General features: G+C 52.7%; 1 protein-coding gene and 1 pseudogene across 1 annotated transcript; both read left to right on the top strand.

Annotated features, from left to right (window-relative positions):
• Positions 1-2,608: 2,608 nt before the first annotated feature.
• Positions 2,609-3,504, top strand: LOC130204399 (lysosomal acid lipase/cholesteryl ester hydrolase-like; annotated as a pseudogene).
• A 2,853-nt stretch (positions 3,505-6,357) lies between these two features.
• LOC130204561 (AMSH-like protease) lies at positions 6,358-15,895 on the top strand. The gene is made up of 4 exons (XM_056431370.1): positions 6,358-6,779; positions 15,195-15,327; positions 15,436-15,653; positions 15,755-15,895. The coding sequence occupies exons 2-4, from the start codon at positions 15,211-15,213 to the stop codon at positions 15,864-15,866; spliced, it is 447 nt and encodes a 148-aa protein (XP_056287345.1). The 5' UTR covers positions 6,358-6,779; positions 15,195-15,210; the 3' UTR covers positions 15,867-15,895.
• The last annotated feature ends 339 nt before the right edge of the window (positions 15,896-16,234 follow it).

Raw genomic sequence — 16,234 nt, 5'->3', positions numbered from 1 at the left:
CACCTGAGTCCCACACACACCCGAGTCTCACAAACACCTGAGCCTCACACACACCTGAGTCCTATACCACCTGAGCCCTCACACACACCTGAGCCTCACACACACCTGAGCCCCACACACACACACCTGACCTCACACACCAGCCCCACACACCTGAGCCCCCACACAACCTGAGCCCCCACAAACACCTGAGACTGGCTGGAACACCCGAGCCCTCACACACACCCTGAGCCCCACACACCTGAGCCCCTCACACACACCTGAGCCTCACACCTGAGCCCTGCCACACACCTGAGCCCTCAATAGAAACACCGGAGCCCCACACCCGAGTTCTACAAACACCTGAGCCTCACAAACACCTGAGCCTCACACACACCTGAGCCTCACACACACCTGAGCCTCTCACACACTGAGCCTCTGCAAACACCTGAGCCTCACAAACACCTGAGCCTCACACACACACACCTGAGCCTCACACACACCTGAGCCTCACACACACACCTGAGCCTCACACACACACCTGAGCCTCACACACACACACCTGAGCCTCACACACACACCTGAGCCTCACACACACACCTGAGCCTCACAAACACCTGAGTCTCACACACCTGAGCCTCACACACCTGAGCCTCACAAACACCTGAGCCTCACACACCTGAGTCTCACAAACACCTGAGTCTCACACACACCTGAGCCTCACACACACCTGAGCCTCACACACACCTGAGTCTCACACACACCTGAGTCTCACACACACCTGAGCCTCACACACACCTGAGCCTCACAAACACGTGAGTCTCACACACACCTGAGCCTCACACACACCTGAGCCTCACAAACACCTGAGCCTCACACACACACCTGAGCCTCACACACACACCTGAGCCTCACAAACACCTGAGCCTCACAAACACCTGAGCCTCACACACACACCTGAGCCTCACACACACACACCTGAGCCTCACACACACACACCTGAGCCTCACACACACACACCTGAGCCTCACACACACACACCTGAGCCTCACAAACACCTGAGCCTCACACACACACCTGAGCCTCACACACACCTGAGCCTCACACACACCTGAGCCTCACACACACCTGAGCCTCACACACACCTGAGCCTCACAAACACCTGAGCCTCACAAACACCTGAGCCTCACACACACCTGAGCTTCACACACACCTGAGCCTCACACACACTGAGCCTCACACACACCTGAGCCTCACACACACACCTGAGCCTCACACACACACCTGAGCCTCACACACACACCTGAGCCTCACACACACACCTGAGCCTCACACACACCTGAGCCTCACAAACACCTGAGCCTCACACACACCTGAGCCTCACACACACCTGAGCCTCACACACACCTGAGCCTCACACACACCTGAGCCTCACACACACACCTGAGCCTCACACACACACCTGAGCCTCACACACACCTGAGCCTCACACACACCTGAGCCTCACACACACACACCTGAGCCTCACACACACACACCTGAGCCTCACAAACACCTGAGCCTCACACACACCTGAGCCTCACACACACCTGAGCCTCACACACACCTGAGCCTCACACACCTGAGCCTCACACACCTGAGCCTCACACACACCTGAGCCTCACACACACCTGAGCCTCACACACCTGAGCCTCACACACACCTGAGCCTCACACACACCTGAGCCTCACAAACACCTGAGCCTCACACACACCTGAGCCTCACAAACACCTGAGCCTCACAAACACCTGAGTCTCACACACACCTGAGTCTCACACACACCTGAGTCTCACACACCTGAGCCTCACAAACACCTGAGCCTCACAAACACCTGAGTCTCACACACCTGAGCCTCACACACACCTGAGCCTCACACACACCTGAGCCTCACACACACACACCTGATTCTCACACCTGAGCCTCACACACACCTGAGCCTCACACACACCTGAGCCTCACAAACACCTGAGCCTCACAAACACCTGAGCCTCACACACCTGAGCCTCACACACCTGAGCCTCACAAACACCTGAGCCTCACAAACACCTGAGCCTCACAAACACCTGAGCCTCACACACACACCTGAGTCTCACACACACACCTGAGTCTCACACACCTGAGCCTCACACACCTGAGCCTCACACACACCTGAGCCTCACACACACCTGAGTCTCACACACCTGAGCCTCACACACACCTGAGCCTCACACACCTGAGCCTCACACACCTGAGCCTCACACACCTGAGCCTCAAACACCTGAGCCTCACAAACACCTGAGTCTCACACACACCTGAGTCTCACACACACCTGAGTCTCACACACACCTGAGCCTCACAAACACCTGAGCCTCACACACACCTGAGTCTCACACACCTGAGCCGCTGACGAGCTGCCGTCACACGAGCTCTCATTTACTTGATGAGGTTGAGGAGTCATTGATTGGTTGTCATCAGGACGTGTTTGGGAGGCGGGACTTCCTGCCGCAGAGTAACATGATCGAGTGGTTTGCGGAGCACGTGTGCACCGAGCAGCTGCTCAGCGAGATGTGTGGGAACCTTTTCATCCCTTCAAGTGCTCGAACAGAAAAAACCTCAACATGGTGCGTATGAACCTTCAGATGATCATGGTGATGACATCATGATCTCATCCGGAGTCGTTTCGTCCAGACTCGGATTCCAGTCTACATGGAACACTGTCCTGCTGGGACCTCGGTCCAGAACATGGTCCACTGGGCCCAGGTAACACACACACACACATATTAATGCTGGCCTGTCTGTGTGTGCTGGGAGGCCCCTGAAGTGACCTGTCCTCAGCTACTGCCAAGGGTGGACGCCGGGCCTTTCGACTTCAAGCGCCTAGGAAACATGAAGCACTACAACCAGGTGAGCCTCGACCGGGCCGGACTGGTTCTGACTGCAGAACCACCGCCCGCTCACGCCTCTGTGCTTCCTGTCCCGTCCTCAGTCCACGCCCCCCCTGTACCGCGTCCAGGACATGAAGGTCCCCACTGCTCTGTTTTCGGGGGGACAAGATACGCTGGCGGACCCCAAAGACGTGGCGGTCCTCCTCACTCAGGTGAGTCGTCTGAGCCAACGCCACGATGGAGGAAGCCTGCCTTCAGACGAGTGACGAAAACCTGTCTGGCCTCCCCAGGGTGTCCAACCTGGTGTTCCATCAGGACATTAAGCACTGGGACCACCTGGACTTCATCTGGGGTCCGGCGTTCTCAACAGATGTTCCCCTCCATCCTCAAGCTGCTGCAGGAGTACCAGTAGAGTGTGTGTGTGTGTGTGGACCACGTGACCACGTGACCACGTGACCGGAGCTTTCTCGTCTTCTTCTTCACGTCTCTTACAACAGACCAGTTCCACATTGTTGTTCTACTCTTATTTTGAAAATCCTGTGCAGAAGCCCATTGAATCTGCTCAGCTGAACTTTGAATGTGTTGTTTTTAGCCACATTAGCACGTTAGCATCGCCACATATTGATCAAGACGTAGAAGGAAATACATTTGTTTCATTTAAATCAAATAAAGACCTGTCAATCAACAGCAGCCTCCAATCACAAGGCTTGCATGGTGGTGGGCGGAGCTAAACATTCTATTTGTTCTGCTCAATGAGAATCTGATTTTGATTAAACTCATGAACACAATCACCGGTTTTATTGATAAAGTTTATTTTAAAAATAATAATCTGAATTTTGTCGTATAAGATGCTAAAGTTTAATCTCCAGACAGATTGTTTTGATACTTTTACAGCGTTAAGTCTTTGTGCTAAGCTAGGCTAATGTGTTGTTAAATGACCAGAAGACATTTCAATAATAGCGCATAAATAAAATATGTTTACGTTAATACACATTATTTTTTTGCGATCAAATGTTTTTATTTAGCATAATCACAGGATGTCGGAACACCAACACACATGGTGCCTTCAAATTATACCAATATGCTGAGACTAAAGGCCCTCAGAACCATAAAAGAGAGAGGAGAGGGGGGGACATAAATGTACACACAACACAAGAGACAGACAGACAGACAAATAACATTGATAGTACTAAGGACATGTTCAGTTAGAAGTGGCAAGGATAGTACACATCGACAGCATATACTCTTAAAGAGCTGCACGTTGACCAAGTGTCCAAAAGTCTTTTCTGATGCCCATTGATGAGCTGTAGAGATTCCATATATACCACATCCAAAAAAAGGAAAGCAACCATGTTCGAATGATGTCATGAGGTGGTTTCCAAATGGTTGCACCATTCTCAGTATTGTAAGTCCAGCAAATGCAACACGCATTGGATTTTTAGAAAGCTGAAACTGAATCAAAACATTTAGAATCAAAACACGAGAGTGACAGGTACAGAACATTAATCAAGACAGATAACTTGATGCAATATTGTTCCAAAACTGACAAACAGGGATAAATCCCAGAACATGTGAAGATATGTCTTTGGAGTGTTTAGTAGAGAGTGCATAAAGGACTGGTCATTATTTTCATGTGATGTATGTCACAGGGGTGAGATACGCCCATGAATGAAATTGTAGTGAATTTGTTGATGGTCTGATTGCGGATACTTCTGAGATATTAGACCATACATCATGCCAGCTAAACTAGTGACCAGGTCTGGGCAATCCCACCTGTGACCTCTCCATAGGAAGGCTGAGGCTGGCCAGGTGTCACCAGAAACTGATGAGAGCTTAGAGACCATACCGCTGGTTTTTTTGCCTGCATTGTAAATGTCGATTTCCAGATAGGATGGATGGGCAAAGCTCTCTACCAGGGACACCACTCATGCCTTGAGCGCTGATCTTAATTGAAGGTAAAAGAAACAGAGGAACGTGGGAGACTGGAATGCATTTTGTAAGTCAGTAAAAAGATAACAAGTCGGGTCTCAGTAAAGATGTCTTTACAGATAATGAACCCCTCTGTTCCCAATGCGGAGCTGTTATGGGGACCTCCCACCAATCCGCTTGGTGCTTTATTGTTGAATAGTGGAGAGAGTGTATGCCAATTGCATGGTCCATGGCAATATGTTTCAACCAATCTCCAGGTTGATAAGATGAGAGACAATGGGGCCAAAGCGCAGCTGGCACTGTTTGTTAGAGATATTGGCAAAAAGAACGTCATGAAGTGACCATGGTTCTGTCAGAGCACTGAGGAATCTGGGTCAAACCATGTCAGAAGAGGCCTTAAGACAAAAGACCAAAAATAGAGTTTAAAGTTGTGAACTGACAGACCACCGTTCTCCTTTCTCCTCTGTAGAGTAGACTTTTTAAGTCGTGGCCGCTTGCCTTTCCAAATGAATTTCGATACTGCTGCCTCTAATTTATTCCAGTAGTCAGAAGGAGGAGAAAGAGGAAGCATAGAGCTCACAAAATTAATCCTGGATAAGATGTTCATTTTAACCGGAGACACGGGCTTGAATAGACATAGGGAGACTCATCCATTTTTCCATATCTTTCAATATGTTGTTCAGAGCAATAGAGTAGTTATGCTTAATAATCTTGTTTAAACAAGGAAAAACATCAACACCTTGTGACACGCGTCATGTGACACGTGTCACTGCGTCATGTGACACGCGTCATGTGAAACGCGTCATGTGACACGTGTCCCGTGACATGTGACACACGTCACGTGACACGTGTCACTGCGTCATGTGACACGCGTCACTGCGTCTTCCTCAGCATTGAGACGATCTTCTGGTGGCGTTGTCCAGCGGCGTCTCTCCGTCCTGAGGAAGAGGAGGAAGAGGAAGAAGGAGGTCAGAGGCCTCACACAAGTAGAGGAAAGTACGCAAGTACAGAGAAGTACACACAAGTAGAGGAAAGTACGCAAGTACAGAGAAGTACACACAAGTAGAGGAAAGTACACACAAGTACGCTGATTGAGAAACGCCGTTCCTCTTTCATAGTTTTTATTCCGCGTTACTGAGACAAACCACCTGGTCATGAAGCTGCTCTCCGGCCAGCAGGGGGCGCTGCTCCTCCACCGTCTGAGGACTTTTGAAGCTACAGCGGCTGACCTGCCGCTTGGTCTCTGGCTGAACCAGACCCTCCAGACCCACCAGACCCACCAGACCCTCCAGACCCTCCAGACCCACCAGACCCACCAGACCCTCCAGACCCAGTGACCTCAGTGACCCCAGCTCCACGGGTCTCTTTCTAGAGCCCTGCCCTCCTGAGCCCGGTTCCCCAGTGTGCATATATTTATTTATTTATGTATTCTATTCATTGATATTTATTAATTCATTTATTCATTCATACATATATTTATTTATATATTAATTTAGACATGTATTAATTCCTCCATTTATTTTTGCATTCATTCATATTTGTTATTTTTGTATTCATACATACATTTATTTTTCATTCAATTTATCCATATTTATTTATTTAGAAATGTCCGGAAAACGACTTCCGTTGTGTCCTTGACCACAACATGTGTCAGAGTGAGATGTCACTCCTTTATTCTTCTCTTGGGCATGAGTTGTGCGCATGTGCAGAGTCAACATCCACTCCCGTGACACCGGAAAGTGAGTGAGTCATCTTCGTGCAGAGAGGATCTTTGAGCTTCACCATCTCTGAGCGGTCGGTGCTTGAAGCGGCTCCCGGAGCCTACACACGTTTTACCGGCAGCTTCTTCCGGACCCAGGAGGCGGTCCGGGTCCGGTTCTGGGTGACCCGGGTCCCCCCGCCCGCTCAGCCGCACACGTGACCGCGGTGATGCCGACAGCCCGCGGACACCAAGGCGACAAGAAACCGGTCAGTGCCTCCCGGAGCTGTCTGTCTTCTTCTGTCCATCAGGACACAGTGCGCATGCGCCGACGTCCTCCCCAATATCCACCAGTCAATAACCTGAACGCATCACGTGACCTAACTCACGGATCAATTATAACGACGTCCGGTATAATAACTGGTCCTCAACCGACACGTCTTATTTTGAAAAATACAAAAAGATCTGTAAACATACCTTTATTTTGAAAAGTATGTTAATGCACATTCTTTATTAAAGTAAAATAAAATCATTTAATGATCGCGTTCAGGTTTTTTAAACAGCGCTTTATTTTGAAAAGTGTATTTTCACGGTGACATTAAGTAAATAGTTGTTAATAGTTAATAGTTGTTATGTTGAAGAGGTTTTAGTAGCGAATCTTCACGCCCTGGTGATGTTATCCAACTGCTGACTTCCGGTTTGAAGGATCTCACAAACTAAAACACATTAAAAGATTATTTTAGATAAAATCTGAATATTTTAAATCCGTTCTTTATTTGTAAAATATAAAATCCTTTAGAACGGACTACAGAACCCTCGTAACATGTAACATAATACATAACATGTCTGTTAAATATATGAGATCATGTAACATGTAATATGTTCACATGTTACATGATCTCATGTTCACATGTAATATGTTCACATGTTACATGATCTCATGTTCCATGACACATGAGATCATGAGGGTTAGATCATACATGTGAGGCTTCGTTAGCGTTCAGTCAGGAAGAAGAGAAGGAGGTCAAAGGTCGTTCAGCAGCAGAATGTCGCCCAGCAGAGTCTGAGAAGCATTTTCTTGTTCATTGACATTTTAAATGTTGGTAATTAATAATATGAGAAAGATTTATTGTTTTATATATTTATATTTATATATATATATATCATTCTTATGAAGTGTAAATATGACTAAACAACAGAGGAGAAGTTATGACACAAGAACACACAACATGAACCCGGCGGCACTAGGACCTAGAGGAGCTGGTTGAGCAACACCTGGCAGCAGGGCCGCTCCCCTCACACACCTGAGCTCCTCGACACACCTGAGCCCTCACACACACCTGAGCTCCTCACACACACCTGAGCCTCACACACCTGAGCCTCACACACACCTGAGCCCACAAACACCTGAGCCTCACATTACACCTGAGCCTCACACACCTGAGCTCACACACACACCTGAGCCTCACAAACACCTGAGCCTCTCACACCTGAGCCTCACACACACCTGAGCCTCACACTCACACCTGAGCCTCACACCTGAGCTCGATACACCTGAGCCTCACACACACCTGAGCTCACACACCTGAGCCTCACACTCACCTGAGCTCACAAACACCTGAGCCTCACACACACCTGAGCTCACAAACACTGAGCCTCACACACACCTGAGCCCTCACACACCTGAGCCTCACACACCCGAGTTTCACAAAACACCTGAGCCTCACACACACCTGAGCCCACACACCTGAGCTTCATGACACACCTGAGCTCACAAACACCTGAGCCTCACAAACACCTGAGCTTCACACACACCTGAGCCTCACACACCTGAGCCTCACACACACCTGAGCCTCACACTCACCTGAGCTTCACACACACCTGAGCCTCACACACACACCTGAGCCTCACACACACCTGAGCCTCACACACACCTGAGCCTCACAAACACCTGAGCCTCACAAACACCTGAGCCTCACACACCTGAGCCTCTATTAAAACACCTGAGCCTCCACACACCTGAGCTTGAGAAACACCTGAGCCTCACAAACACCTGAGCTCACACCTGGAGCCTCACACACCTGAGCTCACACACACACCTGAGCCCCCACACACACCTGAGCCTCACACACCTGAGCCTCACACACACCTGAGCCTCACACACACACCCGAGCCTCACACACACACCTGAGTCTGACACACCTGAGCTCACACACCTGAGCCTCGACACACGTGAGTCTCACACACACCTGAGCCTCACACACACACCCGAGCCCCACACCCGAGCCCGAGACACGTGAGTCTCACACACCTGAGCCTCGATACACTGAGCCTCACACACCTGAGCCTCACAAACACCTGAGCCTCACACACACCTGAGCCTCACACACCTGAGCCTCACAAACACCTGAGCCTCACACACACCTGAGCCTCACACACCTGAGCCTCACACACACCTGAGCCTCAAACACCTGAGCTCTCGAACACCTGAGCCTCACACACCTGAGCCTTGAAGGAAACACCTGAGCCTCACACACCTGAGCCTCACAAACACCTGAGCCTCACACACACCTGAGCCTCACACACACCTGAGCCTCACAAACACCTGAGCCTCACACACACGTGAGTTTCACACACCTGGGTCTCACACACACACCTGAGCCTCACACACACCTGAGCCTCACACACACCTGAGCCTCACAAACACCTGAGCCTCACACACCTGAGCCTCACACACACCTGAGCCTCACACACACACCTGAGCCTCACACAGACACCTGAGCCCTCACACACCTGAGCCTCACACACACCTGAGCCTCACACACCTGAGCCTCATTGAACACCTGAGCCTCACACACACCTGAGCCTCACAAACACCTGAGCCTCACAAACACCGAGCTCACACACCTGAGCCCCACACACCTGAGCTCACACACCTGAGCCTCACACCTGCTGAGCTCACACACCTGAGCCTCACACACCTGAGCCCCACACCTGAGCCTCACACACACCTGAGCCTCACACACCTGAGCCTCACACACACCTGAGCCTCAAACACCTGAGCCTCACACACACCTGAGCCTCACACACACACCTGAGCCTCACACACCTGAGCCTCGATACACACCTGAGCTCACAACACCTGAGCCTCACACACCTGAGCCTCACAAACACCTGAGCCTCACAACACCTGAGCCTACAACACCTGAGCCTCGATACACCTGAGCCTCACAAACACCTGAGCCTCACACCTGAGCCTCACACACCTGAGCCTCACACACACCTGAGCCTCACACACACACCTGAGCCTCACACACCTGAGCCTCACACACACCTGACTGAGCAAACACCTGAGCCCCACACACACCTGTTTCCTCAAGACACACACCTGAGCCCCACACACCTGAGCCTCACACACACACACACCTGAGCCTCACACACACACACACCTGAGCCCCCGACACACACACACCTGAGCCCCTCACACACACACCTGAGCCCCACAAAACACCTGAGTCTCACACACCTGAGCCTCATACACCTGAGCCCCCACACACCTGAGTCTCAAGAACACCTGAGCCCTCACACACCTGAGTCTCACAAACACCTGAGCCTCACACACCTGAGCTCACACACCTGGCTGCACCCGCGAGCCTCACACACACCTGAGCCTCACAAACCTGAGCCTCGACATTGACACACACCTGAGCCTCACACACACCTGAGCCTCACAATCTGAGCCTCACACACACCTGAGCCTCACACACACCTGAGCCTCACAAACACCTGAGCCTCACACACCTGAGCCCCACACCTGAGCTCACACACCCGGAGCCTCACACACACCTGAGCCTCACACACATCTGAGCCCCTCACATACTTGAGCCTTCACACACCTGAGCCTCACACACACCTGAGCCTCACACACACCTGAGCCTCACAAACACCTGAGCCTCACAAACACCTGAGCCTCACACACACCTGAGCCTCACACACCTGAGCCTCACAAACACCTGAGCCTCACAAACACCTGAGCCTCACACACCTGAGCCTCACACACACCTGAGCCTCAAACACCTGAGCCTCACAAACACCTGAGCCTCACACACCTGAGCCTCACACACCTGAGCCTCACACACACACCTGAGCCTCACACACACCTGAGCCTCACACACCTGAGCCTCACACACACCTGAGCCTCACACACACCTGAGCCTCACAAACACCTGAGCCTCACACACCTGAGCCTCACACACACCTGAGCCTCACACACACCTGAGCCTCACACACACCTGAGCCTCACAAACACCTGAGCCTCACACACACACCTGAGCCTCACACACACACCTGAGTCTCACACACCTGAGCCTCACACACACCTGAGCCTCACACACACACCTGAGCCTCACACACACACCTGAGCCTCACACACCTGAGTCTCACACACCTGAGTCTCACAAACACCTGAGCCTCACACACCTGAGCCTCACACCTGAGCCTCACAAACACCTGAGCCTCACACACACCTGAGTCTCACACACCTGAGCCTCACACACACCTGAGCCTCACACACACCTGAGCCTCACAAACACGTTAGTCTCACACACACCTGAGCCTCACACACACCTGAGCCTCACACACACCTGAGCCTCACACACACACCTGAGCCTCACACACACCTGAGCCTCTCACACACCTGAGCCTCACAAACACCTGAGCCTCACAAACACCTGAGCCTCACACACACCTGAGTCTCACACACACACCTGAGCCTCACACACACACCTGAGCCTCACACACACCTGAGCCTCACACACACACACCTGAGCCTCACAAACACCTGAGCCTCAAACACCTGAGCCTCACACACACCTGAGCCTCACAAACACCTGAGCCTCACAAACACCTGAGCCTCACACACACCTGAGCCTCACACACACCTGAGCCTCACACACACCTGAGCCTCACACACACCTGAGCCTCACACACACGTGAGTCTCACACACACCTGAGCCTCACACACACCTGAGCCTCACACACACACCTCTCCCTGGCTGAGTCCGTGGTCCCCGCCTGCTTCAAGAGATCCACTATTGTCCCTGTGCCCAAGAATGCTTCTCCAGTGCTGTAAGGAACGATTTCATCACCGGGTGGCCCCACCGTGGTCATGAAATGCTTTGAGAGGCTGATAAAGGACTACATCTGCGCCTTCTCCTTCCTCCATGGACCCGCTGTAGTTTGCTTATTTCCCAAACAGATCCACGGATGATGCTGTCTCCCAGGTAATACTGCACACTCACACCTCTCCTCATCTGGACAGCCAGGTGGGGGGCTATGTGAGACTGCTGTTCATTGATTATAGTTCGGCTTCAACACCATAGTCCTCCCAGACTGGCCGCAAGTTGATTGAGCTGGGACTGAACACCCCTGTGTGCTTGGATCCTGACTTCCTGACCGCCAGGCCACAGGTGGTCAGGTGTGGCAGACACACTCCCTCCAAATCCCTCACCCTGAACACAGGATCCCCAGGCTTGCGTCCTCAGCCCCCACTGTACTCCCTGTACACACATGACTGTGTACAGGTTCAGCTCCAACACCATCATCAAGTTTGCGGATGACAGTGGTGGTGGGCCTGATCTCCGACAACCACGAGAAGGCTCACCTGGGAGGAAGCTGTTGATCTGTCACCTGGTGCCAGGACAACAGCCCTTCATCAAGAATGTCACCAAACTAAGGAGCTGATTGTGGGACTTTAGGAGGGTACAACAACAGAGGACGACTCACCACTGGGGATTAACGGACTACTGTGAGAGGGTGAGCGGTATAAATACCTGAGTACACATCACCGAGGATCTGACATGGTCAACAAACACAGACACTCTGGTGAGAAAGGCAAGGCAGCCGCACCACCTCAGGCAGCTGGGGAAATTTAAAGCTTCCCAGAGGATCTTTCAGACCTTCTACTCTGAGCTGTAGAGAGCGCCCTGACAGGAAGCATCACAGCCTGGTTTGGCAACTGCCCGCTCAGGACAGGAAGGTTTCAGAGAGAGAAAAGGCCCCGGCTGAGCGCACTCATTGAACTACACTCCCCACCCTGCAGGACTTGTACACCAGGAGGTGCAGAACCAGAGCCGGCAGGATCATGAAGGATCCTCACCACCCCAACAACAGACTGTTTCAGCTGTTATGGTCAGGCAGGCGCCCGTAGTCACGCTTGCAAGAACAGAGAGACTGAGACGGAGTTTCTTCCTCAGGCCATCAGGATTGTGAACCTGACCTCACCAGGACCCCCACATAGACCCACAATTAACTGCCCTCTTAGGCACACACACACACACACACACACACACACACACACACACACCTGTAAATATTGTGTTGTTTTTATTTGTAAATAGTGTACTTGTTGCCTTTGCACATTCCTGCTGAGCATTGCCACTTATTTCACTGCACACCTGTGTGTGTATGTGACAAATAAAACATCTTGAATCTTGAATCTTTTGAATCTTGAGCCTCACACACCTGGGCCTCACACACACCTGAGGCCTCACACCTGAGCCTCACACACCTGAGCCTCACACACCTGGAGCCTCACAAACACCTGAGCCTCACACACACCTGAGCCTCACACACCTGAGCCTCACAAACACCTGAGCCTCACACACACTGAGCCTCACACACACCTGAGCCTCACACACACCTGAGTCTCACACACACCTGAGCCTCACACACACCTGAGCCTCACACACACCTGAGTCTCACACACACCTGAGTCTCACACACACACCTGAGCCTCACACACACCTGAGCCTCACAAACACGTGAGTCTCACACACACCTGAGCCTCACACACACCTGAGCCTCACAAACACCTGAGCCTCACACACACACACCTGAGCCTCACACACACACCTGAGCCTCACACACACCTGAGCCTCACAAACACCTGAGCCTCACAAACACCTGAGCCTCACAAACACCTGAGCCTCACACACACCTGAGCCTCACACACACCTGAGCCTCACACACACACACCTGAGCCTCACACACACACCTGAGCCTCACACACACACCTGAGCCTCACAAACACCTGAGCCTCACACACCTGAGCCTCACAAACACCTGAGCCTCACACACCTGAGCCTCACACACCTGAGCCTCACACACCTGAGCCTCACAAACACCTGAGCCTCACAAACACCTGAGCCTCACACACACACCTGAGCCTCACACACACACCTGAGCCTCACACACACCTGAGCCTCACACACACCTGAGCCTCACACACACCTGAGCCTCACACACCTGAGCCTCACACACACCTGAGCCTCTGAACACCTGAGCCTCACACACACCTGAGCCTCACACACACCTGAGCCTCACACACACCTGAGCCTCACACACCTGAGCCTCACAAACACCTGAGCCTCACAAACACCTGAGTCTCACACACACCTGAGTCTCACACACCTGAGCCTCACAAACACCTGAGCCTCACAAACACCTGAGCCTCACACACCTGAGCCTCACACACACCTGAGCCTCACACACACCTGAGCCTCACACACACCTGAGTCTCACACACACCTGAGTCTCACACACACCTGAGTCTCACACACACCTGAGTCTCACACACACCTGAGCCTCACACACACACACCTGAGCCTCACACACACCTGAGCCTCACACACCTGAGCCTCACACACACCTGAGCCTCACACACACACCTGAGCCTCACAAACACCTGAGCCTCACAAACACCTGAGCCTCACAAACACCTGAGCCTCACACACACCTGAGCCTCACACACACACCTGAGCCTCACACACACCTGAGCCTCACACACACACCTGAGCCTCACACACACACCTGAGCCTCACACACACCAGCCTCACACACACACACCTGAGCCCTCACACACACCTGAGCCTCACAAACACCTGAGCCTCACACACACCTGAGTCTCACACACCTGAGCCTCACACACACCTGAGCCTCACACACACACACCTGAGCCTCACACACACCTGAGCCTCACACACCTGAGCCTCACACACACACCTGAGCCTCACACACACACCTGAGCCTCACACACCTGAGCCTCACAAACACCTGAGCCCTCACACACACACCTGGGCCTCACACACACACACCTGAGCCTCACAAAACACCTGAGCCTCACACACACACCTGAGCCTCACACACACCTGAGCCTCACACAAACACCTGAGCCTCACACACACCTGAGCCTCACACACCTGAGCCTCACACACACACTGAGCCTCACACACACCTGAGCCACACACACCTGGGCCTCACACACACACGAGCCTCACACACACCTGAGCCTCACACACACCTGAGCCTCACACACACACTGAGCCTCAGAAACACCTGGGCCTCACACACACCTGAGCCTCAAACACCTGAGCCTCACACACACACCTGAGCCTCACACACACACCTGAGCCTCACACACACCTGAGCCTCACACACACACACCTGAGCCTCACACACACACCTGAGCCTCACACACACCTGAGCCTCACACACACCTGAGCCTCACACACACACACACCTGGGCCTCACACACACACACACCTGGACATTAGCGTTAGCCACCATGCTAACAGCTCTAAACGACCAGTTCACTCAAACTGCTTCATGTGTGTCTCCCTCTGCAGTGAAGCATCATGGGAGATGGACGAGCCAGCTGAGGGCCAATCAGAGGCTGACACACACACACACACACACACACACGCACACACACACACACACACACACACCATGGAGCAAGGCTTCAGCTTCCATACGTGGGTGAGTGTGTGTCCTCGTGCTCTGTGTACCGGCGGTGCCTTCAGGCTCCAGCGTAACTCTCGGCCGTGTGTGTAACGTGTCCTTGTTGTTGTTGTTGTTGTGGTCCAGAGGGCGCTGGCGGCGGAGCCGGCCTACACCGACGTGTCCCTGCCGGCGGCGCAGCGCGTGCGTGCGTTAGCTAAGATGGGCCGCGGCGTGGAGGTCAGCCAGGAGGTGGCGCCGCGCCGCTACCTGCGCTGCGGCGTGGAGATGGAGCGCCGGGCGGAGGCGTACCTGGAGGAGGGCCGGCTGGAGAACGCCTACGTGCTCTACACCAAGTTCATCACGTGAGGGGGTGCTGTTGTTGTGTTGTTGCTGTTGCTGTTGCTGTTGCTGTTGTTGTTGTTGTTGTTGTTGTGGTGGCGGTCTGACTGAAGACGTGTGTCAGTCTGTTCGTAGAGAAGCTGCCGGCCCACAAGGACTACCGGCTCTGCAGCCTCCAGGAGAAGAGGACCATCATGCAGGTCTGGACCCCTAGACCCCTAGACCTGGACCCCTAGACCTGGACCCCTAGACCTGGACCCCTAGACCCCTAGACCCCTAGACCTCTAGACCTGGACCCCTAGACCCCTAGACCTGGACCCCTAGACCTCTAGACCTGGACCCCTAGACCTGGACCCCTAGACCTCTAGACCTGGACCCCTAGACCTGGACCCCTAGACCCCTAGACCTGGACCCCTAGACCCCTAGACCTGGACCCCTAGACCTCTAGACCCCTAGACCTCTAGACCTGGACCCCTAGACCTGGACCCCTAGACCTGGACCCCTAGACCCCTAGACCTCTAGACCTCTAGACCTGGACCCCTAGACCTCTACGGATAGACCTGGACCCTAGACCTTGGCCCCTAGACCCCTAGACCTCTAGACC

Source organism: Pseudoliparis swirei, chromosome 14, assembly GCF_029220125.1.
Source record: "Pseudoliparis swirei isolate HS2019 ecotype Mariana Trench chromosome 14, NWPU_hadal_v1, whole genome shotgun sequence".
Classification (NCBI taxonomy): domain Eukaryota; kingdom Metazoa; phylum Chordata; class Actinopteri; order Perciformes; family Liparidae; genus Pseudoliparis; species Pseudoliparis swirei.
The sequence above is the reverse complement of the archived record's forward strand: the minus strand, read 5'-3'. Positions and strand labels throughout refer to the sequence as shown.

Bases quoted from the DNA above. Each gene is read 5' to 3' on its own strand.
- LOC130204561 (XM_056431370.1), top strand. From the start codon at position 15,211: ATGGACGAGCCAGCTGAGGGCCAATCAGAGGCTGACACACACACACAC. The intron at 15,328-15,435 runs GTGAGTGTGTGT...GTTGTGGTCCAG, and splicing joins GCTTCAGCTTCCATACGTGG to AGGGCGCTGGCGGCGGAGCC. The intron at 15,654-15,754 runs GTGAGGGGGTGC...GACGTGTGTCAG, and splicing joins CTCTACACCAAGTTCATCAC to TCTGTTCGTAGAGAAGCTGC.